The 15,679-nt window shown below is 38.7% G+C and overlaps 1 protein-coding gene across 1 annotated transcript in view; it reads left to right on the forward strand.

Annotated features, from left to right (window-relative positions):
- Nucleotides 1-8,426, forward strand: part of VPS13A (vacuolar protein sorting 13 homolog A) — a 276,459-nt gene extending 268,033 nt beyond the window's left edge. The window contains exons 71-72 of the mRNA XM_027549515.1: nt 512-586; nt 2,896-8,426. Coding sequence (XP_027405316.1) covers nt 512-586; nt 2,896-2,946 — 126 coding nt within the window. The 3' untranslated portion in view covers nt 2,947-8,426. The remainder of the gene's footprint in view (nt 1-511; nt 587-2,895) is intronic.
- Nucleotides 8,427-15,679: the final 7,253 nt, after the last annotated feature.

The raw sequence follows: 15,679 nt of genomic DNA on the forward strand, positions 1-15,679 counted from the left end.
AAAAAAAAATTGGAGGACAGTCACATAGCACCCACTGTGATTTCTTTGATTCTGAAGCTACATTTTTATTGCATTCTTTAAATAAAAAGAAATGCATTGGTTTAAAATGTCAGAAGTTACAGAAACACAAACACACATGCACATACTTATACACCATGTGTATATGTACTCACACACGTGTACATTATTTTTCAGCTGATTATCATGAGTCCATGGCCAGAAATCAACAACTATCTGAGAGAGGGAAAATAGTGGCACTGCTTCTAGATGTATCTCCTTCCTATCCTCTGCACCAACCTTTTATGGCTTCACAAAGCAATTGAAATCTCACCTAAAATTTTTTGTTTTAGGTTTAGTGGTAATGGATGGGTTAGAATTTAGTCTTTTTTTTGTTTGTATTTGATTCTTCTTGATTTCTTATTCTTGTCTTTTTTTTTTTTAAATGGCATTTCTTTATTTGTATTTCTGCAACTAGATTTCCATTTTAATGAAGAACTTACTCTGTTTATAGGAACGGGTGAAGTCTGTATTCCATGCCAAAGAGTTTGGAAAAATAGTTAACTTCAGAACCCCGGAGGATGCGAGGGTAAATATAGTCAATCTTTTACTTAAACACGTAGCAGCTGCTCATTCAAAGCCGTGTAAGTTGTATTGATGTCTTTAAGGCAGATAAGTTGTGTTAGTTTTTCAATTTCATGTTGTGTTTTGATGATTTTAATATATGTAACTATGTAATATTTCCCCCAAATTATTTTTTCATTAGATTGAATTCACACACCTACTTGTTTTTGAAATCAAATTGCTCTCTTATTTTAAATCTTAACTGTAATACTTTGCCAAAAAAAAAAAAAAGCCAACAAACAAAAGAAATTAATTCACTCTAATGCTCATCTACCAGCTCCAGCAGGGAAAGTATAGCGCCACACTGTTTATTTCTCTACTGTGTAGATGTAATGATTTTTTTTTCTTTAATTACTGTAGCCTGGCACAAGGAAGAAGAGCCATGCCTGTAGTCAGAAAATCTGATTTTTAAATACTGGTTCTGTTCCTTCTTGACTGTAGGACCTTGGGGAAGACAGTTAACCTCAGTTTTCTCTGCACCAGGCTCCTCCGTCCATGGGATTTTCTAGGCAAGAGTACTGGAATGGGTTGCCATTTCCTTCTCCAGGGAATCTTCCCAACCCAGGGATCGAACCCAGGTCTCCCGCATTGTAGACAGACGCTTTACCATCTGAGCCACCAGGGAAGGAAGGGTTGGGACACATACTTTAGGGATTATGGCAATTAAAAGTATATGCACTGTCAAGAAAAGGAAGACGAATTGACTATCTACCTCATTGGTCACAACTTAGATGCTGTTCCTGACACTGAATTATACTCACTGTCTTGTGAAACTTACAAATAAGAACACAGGGCTTCTTTGCTGAATCCCTGGGCCCTAGGCCTTTCTGCGTTGGTCCTGGCTGGTTATGACTATTTACCAGTTCACTTCTCACACCTGGAGATCAAAGCAGGAACCTCTTTCACCCATACATGTGTGCCTTGTATCATTTAGCAAGTGCTGTGCCATTTTCTTGGAGAAGGCAATGGCACCCCACTCCAGTACTCTTGCCTGGGAAATCCCATGGACGGAGGAGCCTGGTAGGCTACAGTCCATGGGGCCGCTAAGAGTTGGACACGACTAAGTGACTTCACTTTCACTTTTCACTTTCATGCTTTGGAGAAGGAAATGGCAACCCACTCCAGTGTTCTGGCCTGGAGAATCCCAGGGACAGAGGAGCCTGGTGGGCTTCCGTCTATAGGGTCACACAGAGTCGGGCACGACTGACGCGACTTAGCAGCAGCAGCAATGCCATTTTCTATGTAGACATTGTGATATAAGGTAACATTGACATACTAACAATACAAAACTGAAAAGGGGACAAGTTACAAAGAAAGACTGATAAAGTGACTAGAGTCTCAGTATGCATGTTGCCTGGAACAGGGAGACAGTGTAAAGCATGATGATAATATGACTTGCAGGCCATCTTCTTCATGTTGCTGAAGGGGACATTACCTTCAGTTTCTCTGTAATAAGTTTTCCATTTAATCTCTCACCATATTATTTTATCTCAGAAAGTTCTTTTTAATCTCCCAGCTCAGCCAGAAACATCCAGAAAAAGCTACTGAGCCTAGTTCTCTTTCTCTACTTATCTTAGAGTTGTTCCCACTAGGTTCTTCTTAAATAAAAAAGCACAAATATATCTGCTTAAGATTTTCCTAATGGGATAACCCCAGTTATCACTGACTCCATGGCTTTTATTTGTCATATAGGCCAAATGATAATAGACTTTATCAGCAGAAAGTTTCCCATTTCATTTGCATTTTGAAATTTCAGATCCTTTGAAAATAGAAAATACATCATGAAAGCACCTATTAATATGCTCAAGAATGTTGCTATGCTACTACTTACTGTAGAATTATATGTATTATTTCTACTCAGTCAGATCCCAATATATAGAATGATGAAGGTTTGTGATACAGAATTGGCATAGGTTGGAAGGAATTCTGCATGGATGATTTTTACACTATGCCGGAGTTATTCAATCCAGCTGTCAAATTACCCTTCTCTCTCGGGATGGATCATTTTACTTTTCTTATTCTGAAGATGAACATCTAAGTCCAAAGACCTTAGAATGGTATTGTTACTACTGTTAAACCCAGTACCATTGTTCCTGAGTCACCTGGACTATTTAAGTGAATGAATGATCTCTCCTACATAGTGAATTTAGTTCTTGGCTATTTCAGTATACTCCTGACTAAACTGGAAGATAACTTCTAGATTTTCACTCATTACATTTTGTCATTGCAAGTTCACTGAAGTTAAGTAAATGTTGCTTCATTTCCCCACTACAGTGGATCCTCAGAAAGCTAGAAGAAGCAAGAGAACCTTCCCCGAACCTCTGACAGAGACCACTGCCTGAAGATGTACAGCAATAAATCATTACAGTTTCTACCTTGTACCTTCCAAAACCTGTTTGGGAAGTGTAGTACAGAAGTAATTTAAAGTACTTTTTTAAAAAATTCAGAATCAAGTAAAACAGCTACATGATTCAACTATTTCAATTCTTTGGGGATCTGTTTGGTTTTCTAACTTGAATCATGCATCCGGTTAAATTCGCATTACTTTATAAAAGAAGTATTTCTTTTATGAATCTTAAGTATTTGCTCCAGGTGATTCTCTGTAATGGTGGAGAAATTGCACATATTTAGCCTGAATTTAATGGAGCTAAATTGAATATTCCTAGTTCACATTTTAAAGTTCTATCATGCTTACATCAAACTCCCTGAATGAATGATAAGTAGATGATGAAATCAGACATTGCCTTAGTGCTATCAAGATAACTTTGGTGGTAGTTTCTTTAGAAACATGAAGTTAATTTTACAGATAAATATTTTAGTATGATTTTCCTTATTTTTTTAAATAAAGGGTAGATTTAAATTACTGTTTGAAGTACATAGCATGACTATGAAAAATAGTCTTTTTTATTTTATATGATACAAATTGACAAATACCTCTTCAAGCCTCATCTTAAGAAAGGCTTGAAGAAATGAGTGTCATCCCTGAACAGGGAAAGTCCCTCTCAAAACTTCAAAGCCTTAGAAATACTTCCTCAAGCCAGCATCTTGAGATCTACTTGGTTTCCCAAGGTTATATTTTTAATAGATTTAATAGATTGCTGACCTTAAAGGAAAATTCCTGAGGCCTTAACAATACCAGCTTCCTATTCACTGGTAGGATGAAACAAAATTTTGCTGTCTTAATACAAGTTATGCTTCAGAACAGATAGCCCCTCTCTGTACAAATGTAGGATAAATATGTGTACCCTAAAATCTAACCTAGTAACCTATTCTGTTGGCAATAAATTGAGAATTTCTGGTTTGCTTTGTCTTATTCAAGTGAGAATCACTTTTTCTAAGTGTATAGCTCATCCAAACAAAAACCATGGGCAGCAAATCAGTAAAAATGTCATGGGGGTTTTTTCCCTTGGTTCTTACGCAAGATCCATATACCTTTATATTAATGAGAGTTTTCAAGTGAAAGAGGATAAATACATGATTGTAAACCATGAAGAGAACAATGCAGTATCTTATTTATTGAATAATAGAGTATTTGATGCATGTTGTACATGCCACCAAATTACTATAAGCTGTTTTTAGAATTGGAGACTGTATAAGAAGTTAATGGTTGTGAAATTCTCATATTCCTTGAACCCTTGTTTTGTTGTAAAAGCTAAAATAAACAGCATGCCAGACTGTAATTGTATTTCTTCCTGACCAAGTCTTGCTACTAAATACTACTGATTTTCCTCTGATTATAAAAACACATTGTTTATTAATAATAGTTCCTTCAGGATTTTTTTTTTCTTTGCTGAACATAATCACAGGATGAGAAGTTTCGAATCTCATGATAGTGCATGTTCCCTTGATGGCCTTTTTTCAAAGTAACATACTTTTTGTCTTTTGCTGAGCTCTGCCAATTTTGCATACATTAGAATTAAACCTAGGAATAGAGGTGGTCAGAAATCTTTTATCAGATTGTCCTCATCTGAAATGTTCCTTTGCTGGAGTTCTAGTCAGTGTCATTAGTCAAGTGCCTCATTACCTACTCCAGTTTCACGGTTTTATTCTCAGAATAAAGACCCATCACTCTTTGGGTATCCCATGGTAAAGGGGAAAAGTCTTAATAGTGTACGGAGAGAAATCCTTCTGGTATCCTCTGGAGGCCAGCCAGAGTGGGTCTTGTCAGTAGTACATATGCAAAGCCAGTGTGCCTGTTTTTCCTGTTCCCATGCCAATGACAACCTAGAAATTTCTTATTCTTTCTCAGCCACCAGTCATCTGTCCATCAACACCTCCAATCCATTCCTGTCTCTGGAATAGAAAGACCCACAATTTCAAAAGCAATAGTTTCATCAGTTGTCTTAGAAGCTTTTTTTCAACTAAAACAAAGAACATAAGTAAATCACTAGATAATGAGTCAGTCTTTTTAGCATAACATTTTACAATTTACAGTTATATGTTTGATTCTGTAGTCTTTTTCTTGAATATTACAGAGTTTATAATCTATGGTATTTAAAAAGTAACCTACCTTGAATTATATTTAACTATGTTTAGTGGTTCTCAGCTTGAGAACTTTAAACTTGTCTTCGTTGTTTGGTAGTTGCTGTGGAAAGGGGCCTGAGTATTCTGTCCTTCGTCTCTTTCTATTATGTTAGCTGTTTCCCTATACCTTTCATGTATCCTGATCTGTGATTATGTATGAAGCTGAAGGCAGAGTGTCTGTCCCTAGCCAACTCACCTCCAGAAAACTATAATCACTAAACATAGCAACTTTGATTTCTGATACAAAAAGAAGCTTGTAATTGCTTCACATTTACAAAATACTCCGTGAACCAAAGAGCATGTGTGTTTCTGCAGTGGCTTCCCAACTACAGTATGTATATTGACTGCTCCTTCTCTGGTGTTAGCAAGACCTTGGAATTTTTCCCAGGCTCACTTCAGTACAACTGCATTATTTTCTGGTCCCTAAATAATCATGATTATCTGTGGCAGTACTTCCCTGTCTTTCTCTCCTCCATAATCCTAATCAATCCCAAAACTATCCTGTGGCCTCCAAAGAAGATTTTCTGAAACTTATTTGTCAATTCTATCATAATTATCTCCATCATTTTTTCCAACAGTAGTAGTAATAATACCGTCCCAGTGAGTATACACGTACCTAACTCATCTCTTAGAAATATCCTGTGAAGTAGTATCCTGTTACTGTCTGGTAAAAAGTAAAGATGCTACTTAGTGCTGAATTTTATGAACCTTATTTATTCAGTCATCAATGACCAGCTTTTGTTAGTACTTTTCAGGCCCCAGTATTAAAAAGATTGCCACAAGGTACTGGGCTAGTTTGCCTGTAGGAACTGAAAGTGTTTGCCAAATACACTGAAGGTAGAAGTAGCTCTTTGGAAATGGACATATTTATGCCCCAGCCACCATAGGGCAGAGAAAGCTGTTTGGATTCCAGGGCCATTGCTTTTACATTCTCTCAAGGTCAGCTAAAATCCTCAAGGATGGTGTTTTTCAAACTGTAGGTCTTAACCCATTAGTGAGCCATGCAATCAGTTCAAGACCAGCATATTTTCTTAATGGAATAGAAAAGAAAAGAGCTTTGCAGGTAACAAGGTTAAATATTGTTTTAGTTAAATAATTAGTTAAATAATCTATATACTGTGTATACTGGGTCACAAAATGTAATTTGTTATTGTGAATTGCAGTTTGGGGAGGAGGAACCTGAAAGCCACTGCTGTAGGAGGCATGTAGCATTCAGTGATTGTTGAAACAATCTGGATCGTGCCAAGCCTTACTTTACCTTGAGTAAGGCGCAACAGACCCACAACTCAGGGAGTCTTTAGGCTGTGAGCACTGTCTTTTTCTATTGAGGGAGAAGATAGGATAGCTCTTATTTTGGAAATGTTTTCCTTTTCTGGTATATATCAGATGCCTGTGTAATATGTCCCACCATGGTCTAGAAAAAGCATAGAAAATTGAGATCCACAAACAGCTCCCAAAAAAGATCACAGAATCTCCTTTAATTTAGTGTATTTCCTCCTCTCTCCCACTAAGCATTTACTAGGATTGGGCACAGAAGTTCTCCTTTTAAGGATATTGACTTTGCTCCATCTACCTGCCATCTGAGTCACCAAATGGACAAAGGCAAATGGGGAGCTGATTCATAGGTCACAATCTTTTAGGGCCAAAATACTTATTCTCTGCAGAGTTCCAGACAAATGCCAACACTTTTTAGCTGAAAATAATCGAATTTCCTAATTTACGTAGGATTCAAGTAGAAAATACAGATAATTTGATTCTTTTTGCAAGATTCAATGCAAAATTTGTTGAATCTGGTTTTCTTTGGTGCTACCCAGTATCACTGATCGCTCTTTTGCATACCCTAAATGAGAACCATCCGCCCTCCTGCCCAATCCTTTGAAATATGCTTTTGAAATTATACCTTACTGATAGTGCTATACCTAATCAAGCTAACACTGATTGGTTAAACTTTTTAGGATTCTTATAATCTTTATCTTTGATCATTGCCCCAAACAGCTATCAGTGCAGACCTTTTCTCCTGCTTTCTGTCTCTCTACCCCAGTTGGTATAAAGTAGTATTTGTTCCAGGGCTATCTTAAAAGGCCAGTGCAAGGACTGAGAAGACACTGGATCCTACTCTTTTGCAAACCATCACATTTCTTTAACTGAAACTGTTTTTTACCTTATTTCCTGTTTTGTAAAATAAATTGTCCCATGTCATTTTTTAAAAAAATGTTTCATTTTAGAATTACAAATTAGTTCTTTTTTAAAAGCATTATGGCGTTTTCTAAAAAATTGATAATTTGGTTACCCAGTGAGCCATGTAAGATATGAAACTTCGGGTTTTATAGGTTGATACTCATATATTTTTAAAGTTTTTATCACTTTACACAAAGTCATTTGTATTATAGTTTAGCACCTGCTGTGATGTCTGTCAACCTGAAAACCCCTGTCACTGAGCACCATTCACATTCATTTACTGTTGCTTTGATACCTTTAATAATGGGCTCCTTCTCCTGAAGTCCTTGTAACAGGAAACCCTGTGAGAGTGCTATAATAAAACGTCCCGTCGTCAGAAGTGAATGTAAAAGACATCATGTTAAAAAATCCAGCATTTCTTCTTATGCAGTCATAGTGCTAGCATTCCACTGGCCACCCAGAAGTTTCCAACTCGCAAGCTGAAGAACATTCAAGTAAAAATGCAGACTACATTGAAATGTTCTCATTGTCAGTTTTATACCTGCACTCACAGACTGTTAGAAATTGTACCTGGGACTTGTTGCAAGATCAGATTGTTAAAACTTTTTAAAATGGTCCTCTGTATGTGAATATGTATTTTACATATAAAATTGAATTTTTCAGGGAATGTGCACTTTAAAAATATTTCCTTACTAATGTTTGTATTGACCAAATAGTCTTTGCTTCTTCGGAATGCTTATTCTTTAGTGAAAATATGGTTCTTGATGATGATGATAGTATTTTAAATGTCTATTTCTGATTCAGTGCAATATTTCCTTGTACTTATGTCTGACCCAGTTGCCTGTTATACAGTCCCTGCCTTGATTTTGTGTGTTCTGATGAGATAATTAATTTATAAACACAAAAATCACAGTGAAGTTCTTGAAATTGAACTTAGTCTTTTTCCTCCTGAAAATTGGTTCACCATGCTCACCAATGACTTTTTTCTAAATAATGATTTCTTGCTATTGGTAGAATTGAATTGCTTGGTCACATGACTGCCCGGTTTAACTCCGTGTACCTCTTTCAAATAAATTGAGTAAAATAAAAATTTCTGATCTTCAGTCTGCCTCTGTTTTTTAGTTACTGGATAGAACTAGAAAAATTACCATTAAGTCCTCTCTCACCTATCTAAACTCTGCCCTCTTTGGGTCCTAAATAAACCTGGATAACTAACAGATCGCCCAGGGTCCTGGTTTTGCAGTCAAAACTGACAGCTTTCCAGCCCAGCATGATCCCTGCTGACTAAGAGCTTGAGTGGTAATACCTACCTGATTCGTAAGCACCAAGACTGTGCCTCCCAGCCTCAGAAAACTTCCAACGGCTCATTTCCAAGGTAAGTAATGATTATATTTTGAAAGGAGGGCTAGGAGAGAGAATTTCCTACTTGCAGAATTAATATTGACAGAAATAAGTAATTTGCTTCTAATATGAAGTGTTCAGCCTTTTTATGACTTGTTACTCATACTTAAAGTGACTCAAAGCCATTTTCTTATGTGCTTTGTCAGCCAGAGATAAAAATAATAACCGAGTGCTAGAAAGTGCTTAAAAACAAAATTCCTCATTGTTTAAATGCCCTGGTAACTGATTCTCTTGAGCCCTTTTCACATGTTAATTGGATGATCAGAAGCGGTTCCTGACCTTTAGAGCATGGTGCCCAACTCCCACCTCAGGTTGTTTTGCTTTTTGTTTGTTTCATTTCTAGATATCCTTGAGAGCGACTTCTCCATCCTTTGGGGGTATGTTCTTTCTTTAGGTATTTTATTGTTTATTAATTTTTATTTTGTATTAAAATAGACGATTTACATATGGGTTTCATGTATACAACATAGTAATGCAATGTTTTTTAGCTTTTATTTTGGAGTATAGTTGATTTACAATGCTATGTTAGTTTCAGGTATACAGCTAAAGAATTCAGTTATACATATGTCCATTCTATTTTTGATTCTTTTCCAGTGTAGATCATTATAGAATACAGAGTAGTGTTCCCTGTGCTATATAGTTGGTCTTTGTTGATTATCTGTTATATATATAATAGTGTATGCATATTGTTATTCCCAAACTCCTAATTTATCCCTACTCTCCACATTTACCCTTTGGTAGCCAGAAGTTTGTTTTTGAAGACTGGGAGTCTATTTCTGTTTGATAAAGAAGTTTGTTTGTACTTTTTTTTTTTTAGATTCGACATTTAAGTGATACCTTAGGACATTTGTCTTTCTCTGTCTGACTTCACTTAGTATTATAATCTTTAGGTCCATTTATGTTCCTGCAAATTGCATTGTTTCATTCTTTTTTTGGCTTAGTAATATTCCATTGTCTATAAGTACCACGTCTTCTTTACCCGTTCCCTTGTGACGGACAAGGTTGCTTAGATGTCTTGGCTGTTGTAAACTATGCTGCTGTGAACATTGGGGTGCATGTATCTTTTCAGTTACGGTTTTCCCTGGATATATGCCCAGGAATTACATTGGTCGATCCTATGGTAGTTCCATTGTTTATATGTACTGCATCCTTATTCATTCATCTTTTGATGGACATTTAGTTTGCTTCTATGTCCCGGCTACTGTAAATAGTGCTGCAGTGAACATTGGGCTGCATGTGTCTTTTCAAAGTATGGTTTTCTATGGGTATATGTCTAGGAGTATGATTGCTGGGTCATATGGTAGTCCTGTTTTTAGTTTTTTAAGGAACCTCCATAACATTCTCCATAATGATTGTTATCAGTTTACCCCGCCAAAAGTGTAGGAGACTTCCCTTTTCTCCACACCCTCTCCAGCATATATCATGATGGCCATGCTGACTGGTATGAGGTAGTACCTCATTGTAGCTTTGATTTACATTTCTCTAGTAATTAGTGATGTTGAGCATCTTTTCATGTGCTTTCTGGCCATCTGTATGTCTTCCTTTGAGAAATATCTACTTAGGTCTTCTGCCCATTTTTTGATTGGGTTGTTCATTTTTTTGTTGTTGAACTGCATGAGCTGTTTGTGTATTTTGGAGATTAATCCCTTGTCAGTCACTTCATTTACAAATATTTTCTGCCGTTCTGTGGATTGTCTTTTCATTTTGTTTATGGTTTCCTTTGCTATGCAAAAAGCTTTTCAGTTTAATTAGGTCCCATTTGTTTGTTTTTATTCTCATTACTCTAGGAAATGGATCAAAAAATATCTTGCTCTGATTTATGTCATAGACACTTTCTCTTTCTCTTCTTCTTCTGGAACCCCTATAATCCTAATATGATGTGTTTTTGTCCCAGAGGTCTCTGAGCCTGTCCTCATTTCTTCTCATTCTCTTTTCTTTCTTCTGCTCCTCAGCTATTGCCACCATTTATGTGCCAACTGACTCATTCTTTCTTCTGCCTAAGTTATTCTGCTATTGATTCCTGCTAGTATATTTTCATATTTCAGTTATTGTATTGTTCATCTCTGTTTATTTGTTCTATAAGTCTCCTGCTGCTGCTGCTGCTAAGTCGCTTCAGTTGTCTCTGACTCTGTGCGACCCCATAGACGGCAGCCCACCAGGCTCCCCCGTCCCTGGGATTCTCCAGGCAAGAACACTGGAGTGGGTTGCCATTTCCTCCTCCAATGCATGAAAGTCTCCTAGCTCTTTGTTAAATGTTTCTATGTCGTCTTGGTCTGTGCCTCCACTATTTTTCTGTGATCTTGTGTCATCTGTACTATCATTACTCTGAGTTGTTATTCATTTAGACTGCCTGTCTCCACTTGATTGTTGTTCTGGTTCTTTATCTTGTTCCTTCATCTTGAACATACTTCTCTGCCATTTCATTTTGTGTAACTTTCTGTGTTTGTGGTTTCCTTTCCTCAGGCAGCAGGATCCTCTTGCTTCAGGTGTCTTCTGCCTCCTGGTAGGTGAGGTTGGTTGGTCCAGGGGTGCAGGCTTCCTGGTGGGAGGGGCTGGTGCCTGCCCCCTGGTGGGTAGAGCTAGGTCTTGTCCCTTTAGTGGGCAGAACCATGTCAAGGGGTGTGTTTAGAGGTGGCTGTGAGCTCAGTACAACTTTAACAGCCTGTCTGCTGATGATTGGAGCTGTGTTCTCCGCCATTGCTGGTGGTTTGGCTTGAGGCATCCCAGCACTGGAGCCTACAAGCTGTTGGGTGGGGCCAGGTCTTGGTGCCAAAATGACTACCTCTGGGAGAGCTCATGTTGATCAGTATTCCCCGGGCCTTCATTCCCAGTATCCTTGCCCCCATAGTGAGCCACAGTTGACCCCCACAACCCCAGGAGACCCTCCAGTACCCACAGGTAAATCTAGCCCAGGCTTCTGTGGAGTCACTGCTTTGTGCTGGGTCCCAGTGCATGTGAAATCTTGTGTGCACCCTCTAAGAGTGGAGTCTCTGTTGCCCCCAGTCCTGTGGAGTTCCTGCACAGTAGGAGGTCCTACTGACCAACAAAATAAAACCCAGTGCTCTGGGGGCTCCTACTCCTGATGTCAGACCCTCAGACTAGAGAAGCTGATGTGGGGCTCAGAGCTCTCACTCCTGTGGGAGAAGCTCTGCTGTATAATTACTTTCCAGTTTGTGGGTCACCTTCCCAGTGGATATGGGGTTTGGTGATATGGGGTGTGCAGGTGCCTAGGCACACTCCCAGTAGGGCGGGGGCAGCAATTGGCCCCTGCTTATGTGTCTCCCAGTGGCCCATGCACCCCTGGGACAGCAGGGCAGTGACTGGCACTTGCTCCTGGGTTTCTTAATGATGGTGGCAGCATGCACACTAGCAGGACAGCAATTGGCACCCGGTCCTGTGTCTCCCATTCTTTGTTATCTTATGCAAAATGGCCTTGGCTATTCCCCGAATGTTACTGTTCCAGATTAAATTTTGATATCATTGTCAGGCTCCACAAAAACTGTTGCGTTTGCCTTCATTTCTTGAATGAAGGTTAGCTTTTAAAGCTTAATGCCTCAAAAAGGAGGATGAAGGGGAGCAGGATATGCCATCCCCAAATATGCCTCTTTAGCAAAGGGATTATTTTGAGCAGGTTATTTTCAAGAAAAGCTCTAAAAATCTAGTAGAAATTACTCATTTGCAGGAGACATTTACGAGATAAACTTATTTCTAAGGGTGTGTCTCCTAATCTGTACCAGAAAGAGAATGATGACTCTAAATCACAAGAAACTCTTATCAATGGAGAAGATACCCAGCTCAAATCTGCGTAACAACCTTACCCCATTTACTATGTTTTTCCTGGTAACTTCTCATAAATAGCCTTCTCCCAACATTCTTCTGGTGCCTTTAGCTGAAAAAGGTATTTAAGGTGATGGCTTGGGCCATTGAGGGAGTTAGTTTTCCAGGGCGTCTCACATGTAAATAGGAGGTATATATGTTATTTGTTTTCTATTTGTTTTTCTCCTGTTAATCTTTTATTATAGGGATGGGGTCTCAACTAAGAACCTAGAATGGTAGGGGGGTAATCTTTCTTCCTCACTTGACAGTTCGGTGACCCATGATGGGACCTGCTGAAACACTGTACTTCCTTCGGAGCCTGAAGATGGGAACCTGGAAAACCAGCAGAAGCCAGCAAAGAGTAAGAATTCTTACGGAAGTAAGCTCTCAGATCTCTGTCTATAAGGCTCAGTAGAGAGAGGAAGAGGAACTTGCACCTTATTCTTTCCTTTCCAAATTTAGATTTACAGAAGAAAATATTCGTGTGCATTAGTTCCTTGAGTATAAAGACTCTGGTAGAGATTTTGTTATAAGTACTCGTGTTTTCTGTTGATCCCTTTCCCTTCCAGAGATGGTCACTGACTTACATTGTCTGTCTTTTGTGTCACTTTTCATAAAGAGGAGAACCGTAGTCAAGATAAGGTTTTCCTTTCATCTTGTTCTTTGTCTTGAGATCTTGGCTTTTCGACTGGAGAACTATCTCTAGTCATCACCAGCTGGAAGATGCTAGTATTGACTTGTACCTGGCAGCCACACAGTAGGATGGAGATTTGAAACACAGTGACAGGTAGCATTCCCACTGTGTAGCTCTCAGAGAATTTGTCTGAAGGGGCCCCAGTCCATAAGGGGGGGCCAACTTTTGTTTGCATGTCAACCTTTGTTGTCTTGTTAGTGGTGGAAAAGTCCCATTCCACTAGTGTCTGCCTAGTATTACAGATTAGCAGATTTGTGACTAGAGGTATTTCATGTTCTCATAGAAAAACCTGAGAGATTGTTTTCAGTACATCATTCTTCCCTGTGACAAAGAGGGTCTTTAATTTCTTAGGGCTAACTCTGGAAGTGAACTTTCTAGATCTTATGCTCTTTTGCATCCCCTTAGGGCACACCTCTTGCACCCACAGTTAAGCCATGAAAAGGTTTATTGATTTGCTATTGAGATTAATATAATACCATTGAAGATCCTACTCATCAATGGCCAGATGATGGATCTTTTGAATTGGAAAAACTTTTGTATTTGAAAAAAATTTTAGAGAGCTCTTATTCTAAAGAATTTTCTTATTGGTACCTATGGGAAGATCAAGTTGAAAAGAGAACACAAAGGAATATTGTGTCTAGCCTTTGTGCTTAGATGCTCAGTTGTGTCCAATTCTTTGCGACCCCATGGAATGTAGCCTGCCAGTCACCTCTGTCCATAGGGATTCTCCGGGCAGGAACACTAGAGTGGGTTGCCATGCGCTCCTCCAGGGGATCTTCCCAACCCAGGGATCAAACCCAGGTTTCTCACATTGCAGACAGATTCTTTACCATCTGAGCCACCAATCTAGGGTTTAGTGCAATTTGTCTTTGTAAAGTCTGTATAAAGCATTCAATACAGAGGCCTCTGAATGTGCTCCTTGAGTGTACAATCCAACTTTGAACAATTTTTGCTTCTATCAACCCCTGACCTTTAACTCTTTAACAAGATAAAGTTACAAAGCCCCTTTTGCCTACTTTCAGAAGTTCCTACCAGATTTAGAAAAGAGTTAGGGTCAATGGCCATTCACAACCTCACTCACAAGGACCTTTTTTAAAAAAAATATATTTTCTTTTTGGCTGTGCCAGGTCTTAGTTGCTGCATGTGGGATCTTTGTGGTGGTGTGTGGGGTCTAGTTCCCTGACCAGGGATCAAACCCAGACCCTCTACATTGGGAGCAGAGTCTTAACTGCTAGACCACCAAGGAGGTCCCATAGGACCTTGATTGGATGTTCAAAGGTATTCTCATCTATAATTATACTGCAGTTATCAGACAAGCCAGACAGCCCCCTAGTAGATGGACCTCCCAACTGCACCCCAAGGAAATGACCAGAATTTCTCCCAAGTTGTCATGCAGATGATCAAGAAATGGATCAGCTAGAGGTCAGTGTTCAGGGGTTGATAGAAGCAAAAGTTGTTCAAAGTTGGATTGTACACTCAAGGAGTGCATTCAGAGGCCTCTGTATTGAATGCTTTATACAGACTTTACAAAGACAAATTGCACCAAACCCTAAAGCTCCAGGACATAGGAGTCTTTTTATTTCCTTCTTAGTTGGAATGGAAATCTTCTTGGCAAAAAGGGAGTGATTGTGGACAGAAAATGATACTTCAGTAAATAATATACTCTTATGGGTATAAGGTTCTAGTCCTATTAATTGTCTGTTTCCTTTTTTACCTATAAATTAGACGGGATCCTGAATTATTCTACTTTCCTCAAATAATCTGGCTTCATCTCTTCAAACTGTTAACCAATTTTCTTCTACTCTTTGACTTGGAATCAAAGTCAAATTGTTATGACATTCCTAGAAATCTAATGTGCTTAGATGCTCAGTTGAGTCCAAGACTTTGCAACCCAAGGGACTGTAGCCTGCCAGGCCCTTCTGTCTATGGGATTCCCCCTGCAAGATACTAGAGTGGGGTGCCATTTCCTCCTCCAGAGGATCTTTGCAACCCAAGGATCAAACCTAAGTCTCTTACGTCTCCTGCATTGGCAGGCAGATTCTTTACCATTAGCGCCACCTGGGAAGCCTGGTAAGAAATCTGTTATGTCCTTATATATTAATAATACCATCATTTGTAATTCCAGTTTTCTTAAAATGTATGTCATAGAAGTTAACCGTATTTCTTTGCCAACTGACAAAGGCTCATCGGTTTTTTAATCATGACTATTTTTAAGTCTTTTGTCATTTATGAAAGTTATTGTTTTGCTTTTACAAAAGTATTTCCCAAAGTCCTACAAACTGAATGTTAAGTGGATTGGTATAAATTTCAGAGACACAGCCCAAATGGCTCATGTTTAGATCATCTTTGTGCCTGGTGCTCTGTGGGCCACTCAGGAAGTTTACCTGAATATCTGATGACATCAGAGGCATTCAAACTTGGAAGATGCTTCGGCTCCAACATCTA

Source organism: Bos indicus x Bos taurus, chromosome 8 (genome assembly GCF_003369695.1).
Source record: "Bos indicus x Bos taurus breed Angus x Brahman F1 hybrid chromosome 8, Bos_hybrid_MaternalHap_v2.0, whole genome shotgun sequence".
Taxonomy (NCBI): Eukaryota; Metazoa; Chordata; class Mammalia; order Artiodactyla; family Bovidae; genus Bos; species Bos indicus x Bos taurus.